The sequence below is a fragment of the Pseudophryne corroboree genome, chromosome 3, assembly GCF_028390025.1.
Source record: "Pseudophryne corroboree isolate aPseCor3 chromosome 3, aPseCor3.hap2, whole genome shotgun sequence".
In the NCBI taxonomy this organism is placed as follows: Eukaryota; Metazoa; Chordata; class Amphibia; order Anura; family Myobatrachidae; genus Pseudophryne; species Pseudophryne corroboree.
Window position 1 is genome coordinate 593876532 of NC_086446.1, and position 14104 is coordinate 593890635.

The window sequence follows — 14104 nt, forward strand, 5'->3', positions numbered from 1 at the left end:
CATGTTCAAAAGTGGGAAAGGTCAGTTTGGCTGTTTCATTTTGCAGAATAAAGTTGGTTACTGAAGTGCAATTACGGTTTAATGTTTGTGTGTATTGTTTAGTGCTATTGACGGTGTAAAAAATAAATACAACAATGTCGTCCAGGCAAAGTGGTGACTGGTTACCCAGGAAGAGTTCCAGGATTGTGGTGTTATGTGAAAATGGTCTTTCGTATGCAGCCATTGCGATTGAAGTTGGTGAGAATGTGACAACATCAGGAGTACGAAAGTTTTGTTTACGCTTTCAGGAAACACAATCTATACAAGACAAAGAATGAAAAGGATGGAAAAAGTGCACAACAGCTGTTGATGATAGGAGAATAAAGCAAATTTGCGTCAGGAACAGATGGATGTCATCTGCGGCCATTAGCAGTGAACTGAGTGCAACTGGTATTTTTGTCGGTGCAAGACCGTTACAGAGAAAACTAACGGAGGTTGGCCTAAAAGGTAGGATGCCCCGAAAAAAGCCATTCCTGAATAAAAAGCAGCGGCAGAAACGAAGACAGTGGGCAAGAGAACACATTGCATGGACAGAAGGTCAGTGGAAACAAGTGATATGGAGTGACAAAACTAAGATATCAATATTTGGTAGTTGTGGGAGAAAATATGTGAGACGTCGCATCAGGGAAGAGGTACATCCAGATAGCATTCATGCGACAACAAAGAATCCTACAAGTGTTATGATCTGGGCATGTATGACAGCAGATTCTGTAGGCCACCTTCATGTCATACATGGCACACTGAACAGTAGAAAGTACATTAACACCATCCTACAACGAAAACTTCTACCTTCTATCAGGGATCTTTTTCCAGATAATGCCCCATTTTTTCCCCAGTAGGATTCGGGTCCCTGCCACGGGTGTGGTTCATCAAATCGACAGTATCTAGGTCGACAATGTTTAGGTCGACCACTATAGGTCGACAGTCACTAGGTCGACATGGATGGAAGGTCGACAGGGTTTCTAGGTCGACATGTGCTAGGTCGACAGGTCTAAAGGTCGACATGAGGATTTTTATTTTTTTTGTGTCATTTTCTTCGTAGAGTGACCGGGATCCCAAATTAGTGCACCGCGTCCACTCGCATGGCTCGCTTCGCTCGCCATGCTTCGGGCATGGTGCCTTCGCTCCGCTACCGCTTCACTCGACACAGATTACCGTTAACGATCCACGTGGACTACGATTGTAACGGTAATCTGTGTCGAGTGAAGCGGTAGCGGAGCGAAGGCACCATGCCCGAAGCATGGCGAGTGAAGCGAGCCATGCGAGGGGACGCGGTGCACTAATTTGGGATCCCGGTCACTCTACGAAGAAAATGACGCACAAAAAATAAAAAAAATCTTCATGTCGACCTTTAGACCTGTCGACCTAGAAACCCTGTCGACCTTCCATCCATGTCGACCTAGTGACTGTCGACCTATAGTGGCCGACCTAAACATTGTCGACCTAGATACTGTCGATCTTCAGACCGGATCCCCCCTGCCACACTGCACGCATATGCAAACAGTGGTTCACGGAGAAAGACATACCGGTGCTGGGATGGCAAGGAAACGGCCCAGACCTGAACCCCACAGAACATTTGTGGTTCCGTTTGAAAAAACTGGTACAACTGAGGTGTCCATCCAATAAAAGGGAATTAATTGAGGCTATAATTGTCTCATGGCACCACATAATAAAGAAGAGCTCAAAACATTGGTTGGCTCAATGCCAGGTCGCTGTGCTGCCGTCTTGAAAAAATAAGATTTTACTCACCGGTAAATCTATTTCTCGTAGTCCGTAGTGGATGCTGGGGACTCCGTAAGGACCATGGGGAATAGACGGGCTCCGCAGGAGACTGGGCACTCTAAAGAAAGATTTAGTACTATCTGGTGTGCACTGGCTCCTCCCTCTATGCCCCTCCTCCAGACCTCAGTTAAGGAAACTGTGCCCGGAAGAGCAGACATTATAAGGAAAGGATTTTGGAATCCCGGGTAAGACTCATACCAGCCACACCAATCACACCGTATAACTTGTGATACACTTATCCAGTCAACAGTATGAACAACAACAGGGCATCAAACAATGGATGCCAACAAAACATAACCCATTATTAAGCAATAACTATATACACGTATTGCAGAAAGTCCGCACTAGGGACGGGCGCCCAGCATCCACTACGGACTACGAGAAATAGATTTACCGGTGAGTAAAATCTTATTTTCTCTAACATCCTAGTGGATGCTGGGGACTCCGTAAGGACCATGGGGATTATACCAAAGCTCCCAAACGGGCAGGAGAGTGCGGATGACTCTGCAGCAACGAATGGGCAAACTCCAGGTCCTCCTCAGCCAGGGTATCAAACTTGTAGAATTTTGCAAATGTGTTTGAACCCGACCAAGTAGCAGCTCGGCAAAGCTGTAATGCCGAGACCCCTCGGGCAGCCGCCCAAGAAGAGCCCACCTTCCTTGTGGAATGGGCTTTCACTGATTTTGGATGCGGCAATCCAGCCGCAGAATGAGCCTGCTGAATCGTGTTACAGATACAGCGGGCAACGGTTTGCTTTGAAGCAGGAGCACCCAACTTGTTGGGGGCATACAGGATAAACAGCGAGTCAGTTTTCCTGACTCCAGCCGTTCTGGCTACATAAATCTTCAAAGCCCTGACTACATCTAGTAACCTGGAATCCTCCAAGTCACGAGTAGCCGCAACTACAATAGGTTGGTTCAAATGAAAAGATGACACCACCTTTGGCAGAAATTGGGAACGAGTCCGCAATTCTGCCCTGTCCATATGAAAAACCAGATAGGGGCTTTTACATGACAAAGCCGCCAATTCTGATACACGCCTAGCCGAAGCTAAGGCCAATAGCATGACCACCTTCCACGTGAGATACTTTAGCTCCACGGTCTTAAGTGGTTCAAACCAGTGGGATTTCAGGAAACCCAACACCATGTTGAGATCCCAAGGTGCCACTGGTGGCACAAAAGGGGGCTAAATATGCAGCACTCCCTTAACAAACGTCTGAACTTCAGGAAGAGACGCCAGTTCCTTTTGAAAGAAAATGGATAGGGCCGAAATCTGGACCTTTATGGATCCCAACTTCAAGCCCATAGTCACTCCAGACTGTAGAAAGTGCAGAAATCTGCCCAGTTGGAATTCCTCTGTAGGGGCCTTCCTGGCCTCACACCAAGCAACATATTTTCGCCATATGCGGTGATAATGCTTTGCTGTCACATCCTTCCTAGCCTTTATCAGCGTAGGAATAACTTCCTCCGGAATGCCTTTTTCCGCTAGGATCCGGCGTTCAACCGCCATGCCGTCAAACGCAGCCGCGGTAAGTCTTGGAACAGGCAGGGCCCCTGTTGCAACAGGTCCTGTCTGAGAGGCAGAGGCCATGGGTCCTCTGTGAGCATTTATTGCAGTTCCGGGTACCAAGACCTTCTTGGCCAATCCGGAACAATGAGTATTGTTCTCACTCCTCTTCTTCTCACGATTCTCAGCACCTTGGGTATGAGAGGAAGAGGAGGAAACACATAGACCGACTGGAACACCCACGGTGTTACCAGGGCGTCCACAGCTATCGACTGAGGGTCTCTTGACCTGGCGCAATACCGTTGTAGCTTTTTGTTGAGACGGGACGCCATCATGTCTACCTGTGGCAGTTCCCATCGATTTGTAATCTGAATGAAGACTTCGTGATGAAGTCCCCACTCTCCCGGGTGAAGGTCGTGCCTGCTGAGGAAGTCTGCTTCCAAGTTGTCCACCCCCGGAATGAACACTGCTGACAGTGCTTGCACGTGATTCTCCGCCCACCGAAGAATCCTGGTGGCTTCCGCCATCGCGACTCTGCTTCTTGTGCCGCCCTGGCGGTTTACATGAGCCACCGCGGTGATGTTGTCTGACTGAATCAGCACCGGTTGGTTGCGAAGCAGGGGCTTCGCTTGACTCAGGGCGTTGAATATGGCCCTTAGTTCCAGGATATTTATGTGCAGACAAGCCTCCTGACTTGACCACAACCCTTGTAAGTTTCTTCCCTGAGTGACTGCCCCCCACCCTCTGAGGCTCGCATCCGTGGTCACCAGGACCCAGTCCTGTATGCCGAACCTGCGGCCCTCGAGAAGGTGAGCACTCTGTAGCCACCACAGAAGAGACACCCTGGCCCTGGGGGACAGGGTGATCAGCCGATGCATCTGAAGATGCGATCCGGACCATTTGTCCAACAGATCCCATTGAAAGATCCTCGCATGGAACCTGCCGAAGGGAATGGCTTTGTACGATGCCACCATCTTTCCCAGGACTCGCGTGCAGTGATGCTCCGACACCTGTTTCGGTTTTAAGAGGTCTCTGACTAGAGTCACAAGCTCTTGAGCCTTCTCCGTCGGGAGAAACACCTTCTTCTGGTCTGTGCCCAGAAAGGGCAGACGCGTCGTAGGAATCAGCTGCGACTTTGGGATATTCAGAATCCAGCCATGCTGTTGCAACACTTCCTGAGAGTGCGCAACGCTGATCTGCAACTGCTCCCTTGACCTCGCCTTTATGAGGAGATCGTCCAAGTATGGGATAACTGTGACTCCTTGCTTTCTCAGGATCACCATAATTTCTGCCATTACCTTGGTAAATATTCTCGGTGCCGTGGAGAGCCCAAACGGCAACGTCTGGAATTGGTAATGACAGTCCTGTACCACAAATCTGAGGTACTCCTGATGAGGTGGATAAATGGGGACATGCAAGTAAGCATCCTTGATGTACAGAGACACCATAAAATCCCCCTCTTCCAGGCTTGCAATGACCACCCTGAGCGATTCCATTTTGAACTTGAATCTTTTCAGATAAATGTTCAGGGACTTTAAATTTAATATAGGTCTGACCGAACCGTCCGGTTTCGGTACCACAAACATTGTGGAATAGTATCCCTTTCCCTGTTGAAGAAGGGGAACCTTTACCACCACCTGCTGGAGAAATAGCTTGTGAATTGCCGCTACCACTACTTCCCTTTCTATGGGGGAAGCTGGCAGGGCCGATTTTAGGTAACGTTGAGGGGGCATCACCTCGAATTCCAGCTTGTATCCCTGAGACACAATCTGTATAGCCCAGGGATCCACCTGTGAGCGAACCCACTGGTGGCTGAAATGCTTTCTTAGGTTGTGAGGGAATATATTGCAAAAAGTTTGACTTCCGAGCAGTAGCTGTGGAAACCAGGGCCCTCATTCCGAGTTGATCGGTCGCAAGGCGAATTTAGCAGAGTTACACACGCTAAGCCGCCGCCTACTGGGAGTGAATCTTAGCTTCTTAAAATTGCGACCGATGTATTCGCAATATTGCGATTACTAACTACTTAGCAGTTTCAGAGTAGCTCCAGACTTACTCTGCCTGTGCGATCAGTTCAGTGCTTGTCGTTCCTGGTTGACGTCACAAACACACCCAGCGTTCGCCCAGGCACTCCCACCGTTTCTCCGGCCACTCCTGCGTTTTTTCCGGAAACGGTAGCGTTTTCAGCCACACGCCCCTGAAACGCCGTGTTTCCGCCCAGTAACACCCATTTCCTGTCAATCACATTACGATCGCCGGAGCGAAGAAAAAGCCGTGAGTAAAAATACTTTCTTCATAGTAAAGTTACTTGGCGCAGTCGCAGTGCGAACTTTGCGCATGCGTACTAAGCGGATTTTCACTGCGATGCGATGAAAAAGAACGAGCGAACAACTCGGAATGAGGGCCAAGGTCCGAGAGACCGTCCCCAAACAATTCCTCACCCTCGTAAGGTAACACCTCCATGTGTTTTTTGGAGTCGGCATCACCTGTCCACTGCCGAGTCCACAGGACCCTCCTGGCAGAAATGGACATTGCATTAATTCTAGAGCCCAGTAGCAAATGTCCCTCTGGGCATCCCTCATATATAGGACAGTGTCTTTTATATGCCCCAGGGTCAGCATAATGGTATCCCTGTCCAAGGTATCCATTTCCTCAGACAGATTATCTGTCCACGCTGCTACAGCACTACACATCCACGCCGACGCAATTGCCGGCCTCAGTAGAGTACCTGAATGTGTATAAACAGATTTCAGGATACTTTCCTGCTTTCTATCTGCAGGATCCTTTAGGGCGGCCGTATCCTGTGACGGCAGGGCCACCTTCTTAGATAAGCGTGTGAGAGCTTTATCTACCCTAGGGGAGTAACCTTTTGGAAATCAGGACTTTCTTATCTGGGGAATCCCACGCTCTTTCACATAATTCATTTAACTCATGTGAAGGGGGAAAAGTCACCTCTTGCTTTTTCTCCCCATACATATAAACCCTCTCGTCAGGGACAGGGTTCACCTCTGATATGTGTAAAACATCCTTCATCGCTATAATCATGTAGCGTATAGCTTTTGTCATTTTCGGTTGCAATTTTGCATCATCGTCGTCGACACTGGAGTCAGAATCCGTGTCGACATCTGTGTCAACCATTTTGGATAGTGGGCGCTTTTGAGACCCTGAGGGCCTCTGCGCTGCAGGATCAGGCATGGGTTGAGACCCTGACTGGCCCGAGGTATCAGCTTTATCCAACCTTTTATGTAAGGAGTTTACATTATCATTTAACACCTTCCACATATCCATCCAAACAGGTGTCGGCACCGTCGGCGGCGACATGTCAGTCAACTGCACTTGCTCTGCCTCCACATAGCCCTCTTCGTCAAACATGTCGACACACGCGTACCGACACACCACACACACAGGGGAAGCTCTAAATGAGGACAGGACCCCCACAAGGCCTTTTGGAGAGACAGAGAGTATGCCAGCACACACCCCAGCGCTATATAACCCAGGGATTACACAGTAACTTAGTGTTTACCCCGTAGCTGCTGTATATGATTAATGCGCCTAAATTTGTGCCCCCCCTCTCTTTTTTACCTTCTACCGTGATTCTGCAGGGGAGAGCCTGGGGAGCTTCCTCTCAGCGGAGCTGTGGAAGGAAAATGGCGCTGGTGAGTGCTGAGGAAGAAGGCCCCACCCCCTCAGCGGTGGGCTTCTATCCCGTCTATTCCCCATGGTCCTTACGGAGTCCCCAGCATCCACTAGGACGTTAGAGAAATATAGGATACCCAACGAAATACTGATAAGAGACAGTGACATCATAAGTACACAGAGATTTTCACCTTAAGTGTTGTTTTCTCTCTATAACTTCCCTTTTGTTGAATTCAGCATTACATTTCCTTTCATTTGATATATGAATCATTGCACTGCATTAAGTGAAACAGTTTTTATAAGCATTTGAAGTTGAAAAACATTAAAATTTCAAAAAGTGTACGCAATTTTGGCCACTGGGGGGGGGGGGGGGGGGGGGGTGTGTGTGTGTGTGTGTGTGTGTGTGTGTGTGTGTGTGTGTGTGTGTGTGTGTGTGTGTGTGTGTGTGTGTGTGTGTGTGTGTGTGTGTGTGTGTGTGTGTGTATATATATTTATTTATTAATTAAATGATGACGGCAGGGACAGATGGAGACAGCAGATACATAGAGAGACAGCAGGGACATAGATAGAGAGAGTGGCAGCAGGTGCTGCTCAAATGTCCCAGTCACAGTCCAGCGTGGTGGGTGCCATGGAGGAGGAGTGGGACCCGTAACAGACTGCTTCCACGGCACTGTGAGGAGGAGGAGCCAGCAGTGAGGAAGGAAAGGGCTGTGCACTGTGTCCTGTAGCCATACAGACTGTGCCCCTGCTGCTGCTGCTGCACAACCCAATCAGCAGAAATCCCCGGCCCTCCGCTGCCTCTCACACATATTGAAGATGTCGTTGTCACCCCTACCTGCCGGAACCTGTGCAAAGTATTACTAAAAGGACAAAAACGCACTATGTGGCTATGGCTCAGGGAGGGGGGCACAGGGACTTCTGCCTGCCCGTCGCTGTAGAGGTATAGGAGGGGGATCACGCAGCAACTGCCTGGAGAGGCATATACACATAATGAAACTAGTAAAGTGCCAGATACACATAATAAAGCCAGTAGTTCAGAGCCAGATACACATATACCCCCAATAGCGCCAGATACATCTATGCCCCCAGTAGTGCAGTGCCAGATACACATATGCCACGAATTATGCTGTGCCAGATACACATATGCTACGAAAAGTGCAGTGCCAGATACACATATGCCCCCAACAGTGCAGTGCCAGATACACATATGCCCCCAATAGTGCAGTGCTAGATACACATATGCTCCCACAATTCCAGATACATATATGCCCCCAGTAGTGCAGTGTCAGATACACATAATATGCCCCCATAGTGTCAGATACACATAATATAACCCCACAGTGTCAGATACACATATGCCCCCACAGTGTCAGATACACATAAGCCCCCACAGTGTCAGATACACATAAGCCCCCACAGTGTCAGATACACATAAGCCCCCAGCTGCTTGCTGCTGTGTCCGAGGGAAGGAGAGCACAGTGCGCGCCTCTCCTGCCTCTCAGTCCGGTCTACAGCGGCAGGTATGTAAAACCAGGCACGGTTCGTGAGCCAATCAAAGCTTGCGGCCCGTCAGCCAATCAGGAGCCGCCACTGGTCCGCGAGCTCTGATTGGTTGACGAACCGGCACGTGATTTGAAAGGGCAGATGGCTGATGGCCGCCCTTAGGAGTCAGGCGCTCAACGCGGCCGCTCCTAAGGAACGTGCTTCGAGCCGGCCCTGTTAGGACATATGATTAACATTTTTTTACCTATCATTTTAACACAACCTAATTTTAGTATTTTGTAGCTTTTTAAATTAATTACCATAAATGTTAAATTAAATTGTGTATGTACAATTATTTTTAGTGTGTAAGCAAGCGCTTACACACTACGCTTGGGAGTATTATCACATAACAATATGGGTGTCTAAGGAATAGTGGATTCCCTCCCTTACTCCATAGCTGCTACTCACATACATAAGGTGATAAAGCACAATCCTCTCCACATATTCTATTGTAGGAGGTGGGTGACTGAGACTGTCTGGCTGGCTGGCTGACTCCCCAGGATTTCCGGCCACTGCTGCAGACTTCACTCGGAGGTAGGGGATGGGGCCACTGTCAGAACGTGAAGACTGCTGAGCAGCGCACTGCTACAGAGACCCTGATCCATCCGTCAGCTGTGCCGCTGTGGAGCTACCTCCGGACTTGCGAGATGATGACATCATCATCTCGCGAGTCTCTCTACAATAGACGGATCCGGGGCTTTGCACCCACTGACACTCACTGTCTGTCTGTTATTACCCAGGTTTATTTGATCACTGCTGTTTCCAATTGTAAAGCGCAACAGAATGTGCTGCCCTATATAAGAAACGTTTAATAAATAAAATACATTTTGTCATATAAATAACGTATAAAGAAATAGCTTTTCATTTTCTTACCTTTACTGACTGTTATAAAAAAATGAGGTTTGTCCCTAGTAATAACAATGGATATCTTTAGATTAAAATACTATTTAATAAGTCTCTAGCGTGTAAACTGAAACAGCCGAGTTTACAAGAATAAGAGGAACCCTGACAATCAAGATTCATCATAACATACAATACCACTACCGATAAAGTAAGAAACTTTAAATTATGTAAACAGTATATATTTACATAGATTTTCCTTCTTATTTTAAAGCAGCAAGAGTCCTCTGAGTTAAGAAGATAATGCTCAGTAAAGTGGATAGAAAACAACTATTGACTAAAATTAGGCTGAATATATCAGTGGGACTTCAGAAAAACATATGGTCTCTTTCTCCCTTTGGTATGTAAACATTGCCTTTCTCCACTTGGGAGGCTCACTGCATCAGGGATTGGGTTTGTTTAGTAATCCCTGACCCAATAGGGTGACTCATTCTTGCTAGGAGAGTGTGTGCCGTGTGTACAGATGTATAATCCAGGTAGATGCACTGTCCTGGAACACTCTGATGTTTGCTTGGTATGCATATCATTTCTAATATATAATGTATGCACTGAACTGAGGAAGCACGCCTGGAAGAAACATATTCAATAGACCATTTTCTTCATCTTGATTTGTCAAACATGAACAATAACACCTCTCAATTACATGTACAAGTGAGAGCTCTAAGCTGGCAGCAACTGTACTGGAACTCACTTACAGGTGTTTTACCAGCAATGGGCACCACAGCTTAGGAACAAGGGTTTAGTGCACTGCAGGGCGATATGTCTATATAATGTGATAATAATAGAGTGGCACTTATTGTATCACAGATTAGTAAGAGGACAGTGTGGGATTCATTTCCTCCTTCCCAATGATGTTCATTTGCAACGCTTTATATTAGTTTTGTATGTTCCTTAGTTACTTACTCTGCCACATAACAAATAAACATCTGCAGCAACGTGACACCAAATGTTTCTACATCTATTAGACACTCACACTTATGAGAAATTAACAATGAAATAGATTATGTCCTACCTTGCAGCACTTCAACAGAACCTCTTCCTTAAACTGTAAGAACCTCTCCTGGATTTCTGGCTGGTTGAGTGCAAAGGACAAAAAGTGGGTGAATGGCTGCCTTTTCCGAAAACTCTCTGATAAAAGTTCAATGCGAGTCCTTGCAGAAATAACCCCATTGCGGTTTTGACCTGCAATGACTAAAAGAAAATATTTGACTAGTAAGTTCTGCATAAAAATGATCTACATACCTTCACATATTTCTCCGCCGTCTCTTAATAGTACTATATTATATATCACTAATCCATACCAATTGCCAATCCCAGGACTAGGGTGCAAAACTGCACTCACCATTCCCAGGATTGGGGTGCAAGTTGTAAGTGACCACATTATAAATAAGGATCGCTGAGCTTGGCACTCACCATAATAAACTCATTCAGCATAATAAACAGTGGGATTTTAGTTCACACACAGTTTATGTTGGCATTGAATAGAAGTAAATGACAGGGGGGGGGGGGGGGGGGGAGTTGTGTGCCAGTATGTGTGCCAGTTTGCATCACTGCAATCAGAAGGTACACTAAAAACTCAATAGCGGTTTAGAGTCCAATGCAGCTTGGGGGCACACAGTAGAGATGAAGCTTGGGAGAAGGTGCCAAGCCCAGTGACTGTTTACACTGCCTGAATGTGATTGGCCGGTTAATCAGGGATCACCGTCTACTGACACAATATTGTTTTCAGTACGGTCGTTTTTGTGCATGGAGCATTCGCCACCCAGCGGTAAAACTGTATTGTGGATTCTATTGTGGCGTGCTGCAGGGACGCCACGCCATGGCCTGCCGGGACTGGGAGGCTTGAATGCTGTGCTCAAATCAAAGATGCAGAGGACACATCTGTAGACATTATAAAGATTGACAGACATCAGGACGACACCATAACCATAACCTTTTGACCCTATCGATAGTCAAAAGGTTGACACAAAAAAAGTTGACTTTTGTGTTTTTAAACATATTTCACCCAAATGTGTTAAAATGCTTCCCCTCGCAGGCTCGCTTCGTCGTCACGCTTTGGCCTCGGTTACTAAAGGTAATACTTTGTGACATGGATAGTAAATGCAGCAAAAGTTGTAAAAACATGAAAAAACCCTAAAGAAAAAATGTGTGGATCATGTGTGTGTCAACTTTTTGACTGTTCAACAACCACCTCCCGTTCTAGCTCAGCAACTCCAAACCATGTAGAGAACACATGTTGGTGTAGTAGGTGGCACAGTACAGACCTCAGTGAATTATTCTACCGTCCCCAGCACCTTAAGTCCTACTGGAGAAAGAGTGCTACAAAAATTATTATTATTATTATTATTATTATTATAACTGTGATGTTTTCCATATGGAAAATGCAGACATTCTCCAATTAAAATATAAGGTCTGTATATACAGAAAAAGACAATGTCAAGCATTGTATTTTGTTATTTAATTTGCGCACCCTGGGCCTGCTTAAGATGTGGACACAAATTTTTCTCAATACCGATATCTGAACAGTTGAGCAACATTTCAGCACTGATTATGCACCGCGATGGTCTTGCAAGGTGGCCGCACTTAGGATTTGCAGAGGGACTGACTGTAATTGGTCATTTGTGGGAGGTAACAGGGGGTTGTGGAGAGTCAGACCCAGGTGTTTTGCAACCATTTTGGGGGCGTGTCTGAGCCTGTTACTGCGTCTGTGTTCGGCGCCTTACTTCCAACAACCATCCTGAAAAACCACAGAACAACAAAGATGTTCAACGGTGAGACGCAGGTGCGACCAATGGGGCATCTTTGTACGCAAGTGGCGGATTTGATGCTCCGCCATTAGGCGCCTCTGTACAAACCCCACGGCTGAGACATTTGCATATTTCCGCAGAAAGCAGTGTACAGATTTGCAGTCGGGACACTATCTGCGTTCACTATTGAATCAGGCTCATCTAAGCTTGTTTACCTTAATATACAGTATTAGGGTATCTGAAGTAAAGAAGGAATATTTAACAATGCAGTGTTAAGATTACGGTATATGGAAATGTGTTTCAGAACCCAATGAACCAGTAAAACACAGTAACAATAAAAAAACAGTAACTTTCAAACAAAGCATTTAAAGTATGTCTTACTCAACAAGAGGAATATCACAAAACACATACTTTCTAAAATAATTGTCAGTATAATGTGCCTTTTATTGCTTGTATACTTTCTGATTTTGTCTCAGGGGACATGTAAACAAGCAAGACAAAAGCTTCTGTATGCTCCTTCTGCCTGCAGCGGGACTCGTATGTTTATTTGTTTAACCAGATTCATTTCTGGTCTAGCATGTTTTTATAGGTTTTTATTTATACTTGTCTGACTGATTAAAAAGTAAAACTAATTGAACACGATAAACATTCCTTCATTCCTCAATTACGGCACTATCGCAACCACTACAGAAGGAAATTTCTGCAATTAGGGTTAGGCTGAGGGGGCGGGGGAGATTAGAGTTAGGCACTAAGGGGAGTGTAATGGGCCCTACACATATGGCGATGTGCCGCCGAGGTGCCCGACGGCAGATACGGCCGACTCGGTGGCGTGGGGGGGGGGGGGGGGTGACGGGGGTGGAAGTGAAGTTTCTTCACTACCCCCATCACACGGCTCCATAGCAATGCATGCTAATATGGACAAGATTGTCCATATTGGCCTGCATGTATAAGCGACCCGGCACCAACGATGAACAAGTGCGGGGCCGTGCATCGTTCATCGCTGGTGCCTACACACTGAACGATATGAACGAGTTCTCGGTCATATCGTTCAGTGAAATCGACTAACGTGTAGGGCCTATTAGGGTTAGGCTGTGGGGGAGGTTAGGGTTAGGCTGCGGGAGGTGGGGAGCGGTCAGGGTAGGGCTGTGGCAGGGGATGGTTAGGGATTGCAGTAAGGGTTGGGTTAAAATATTTACCGGGATCTGACAGAATTGTAACCGCCGTTATACTGTTGTTGGGATCCTGAATGTCAGGATTGTGACTCCTGGGATTGTGTACCCAACCCATTGATAACTTAATCATATTGTATAAAGTTATGATCTGGATCAGTGGTCTACTGTATATAGCCTGTTTGATTCCTAATAAGAATTACAATTATACACCCCACAATGAAGGTGGTTGACAGATAACACTGCAGGTTAGTCTAATGCTGGCCATACATTAGTACGACTCGCATTACATGCGAGTCATACTAATGATCCCCCCTGCCAGCCGCCGCAATTGCTGGGGGCCGGGATCGGCTGATCATATGTGCAGCACATATGATCAGCTGATGTGACGTGCCACCCACGGGGCCGCACATCGCACCGTATTTGCACCCATGAACATGCACGGTCTGCATGCAATGGGTCGAATGATAGGTCGATATCGTGTATTCGTATGGCCAGCATTACGGTGCTGCAAGTTAGTGACAGTCTACAGCGGATGCAGTTAATTTTCCGGCTGTTGGAATCCCTTCTGAATACACTGCAACATGGGATCTCAATATAATGATTTACTAGTAAGTGACCTGGCTTCTGCCCATTGCTACATTGCACTTGAAGCAGTTAAAATATGAAAAATATAGGGGGGGGGGGGGGGGAAATTCCGGATTTTTTACATTTCAATTATGTCACCCAAATGCTTTCATTTTGAATGCAATGTTTAACCGCTACATTTTTCTTTTTCCCATTTAC

The 14104-nt window shown here is 46.6% G+C and overlaps 1 protein-coding gene across 4 annotated transcripts in view; it reads right to left on the reverse strand.

Moving 5' to 3' along the window:
* ASCC1 (activating signal cointegrator 1 complex subunit 1) overlaps window positions 1-14104 on the reverse strand; it is a 729419-nt gene that overhangs the window by 628837 nt on the left and 86478 nt on the right. For all 4 annotated transcript variants that reach the window (XM_063961462.1, XM_063961463.1, XM_063961461.1 and 1 more), the window contains exon 5: window positions 10415-10593. In XM_063961462.1, coding sequence (XP_063817532.1) covers window positions 10415-10593 — 179 coding nt within the window. The remainder of the gene's footprint in view (window positions 1-10414; window positions 10594-14104) is intronic.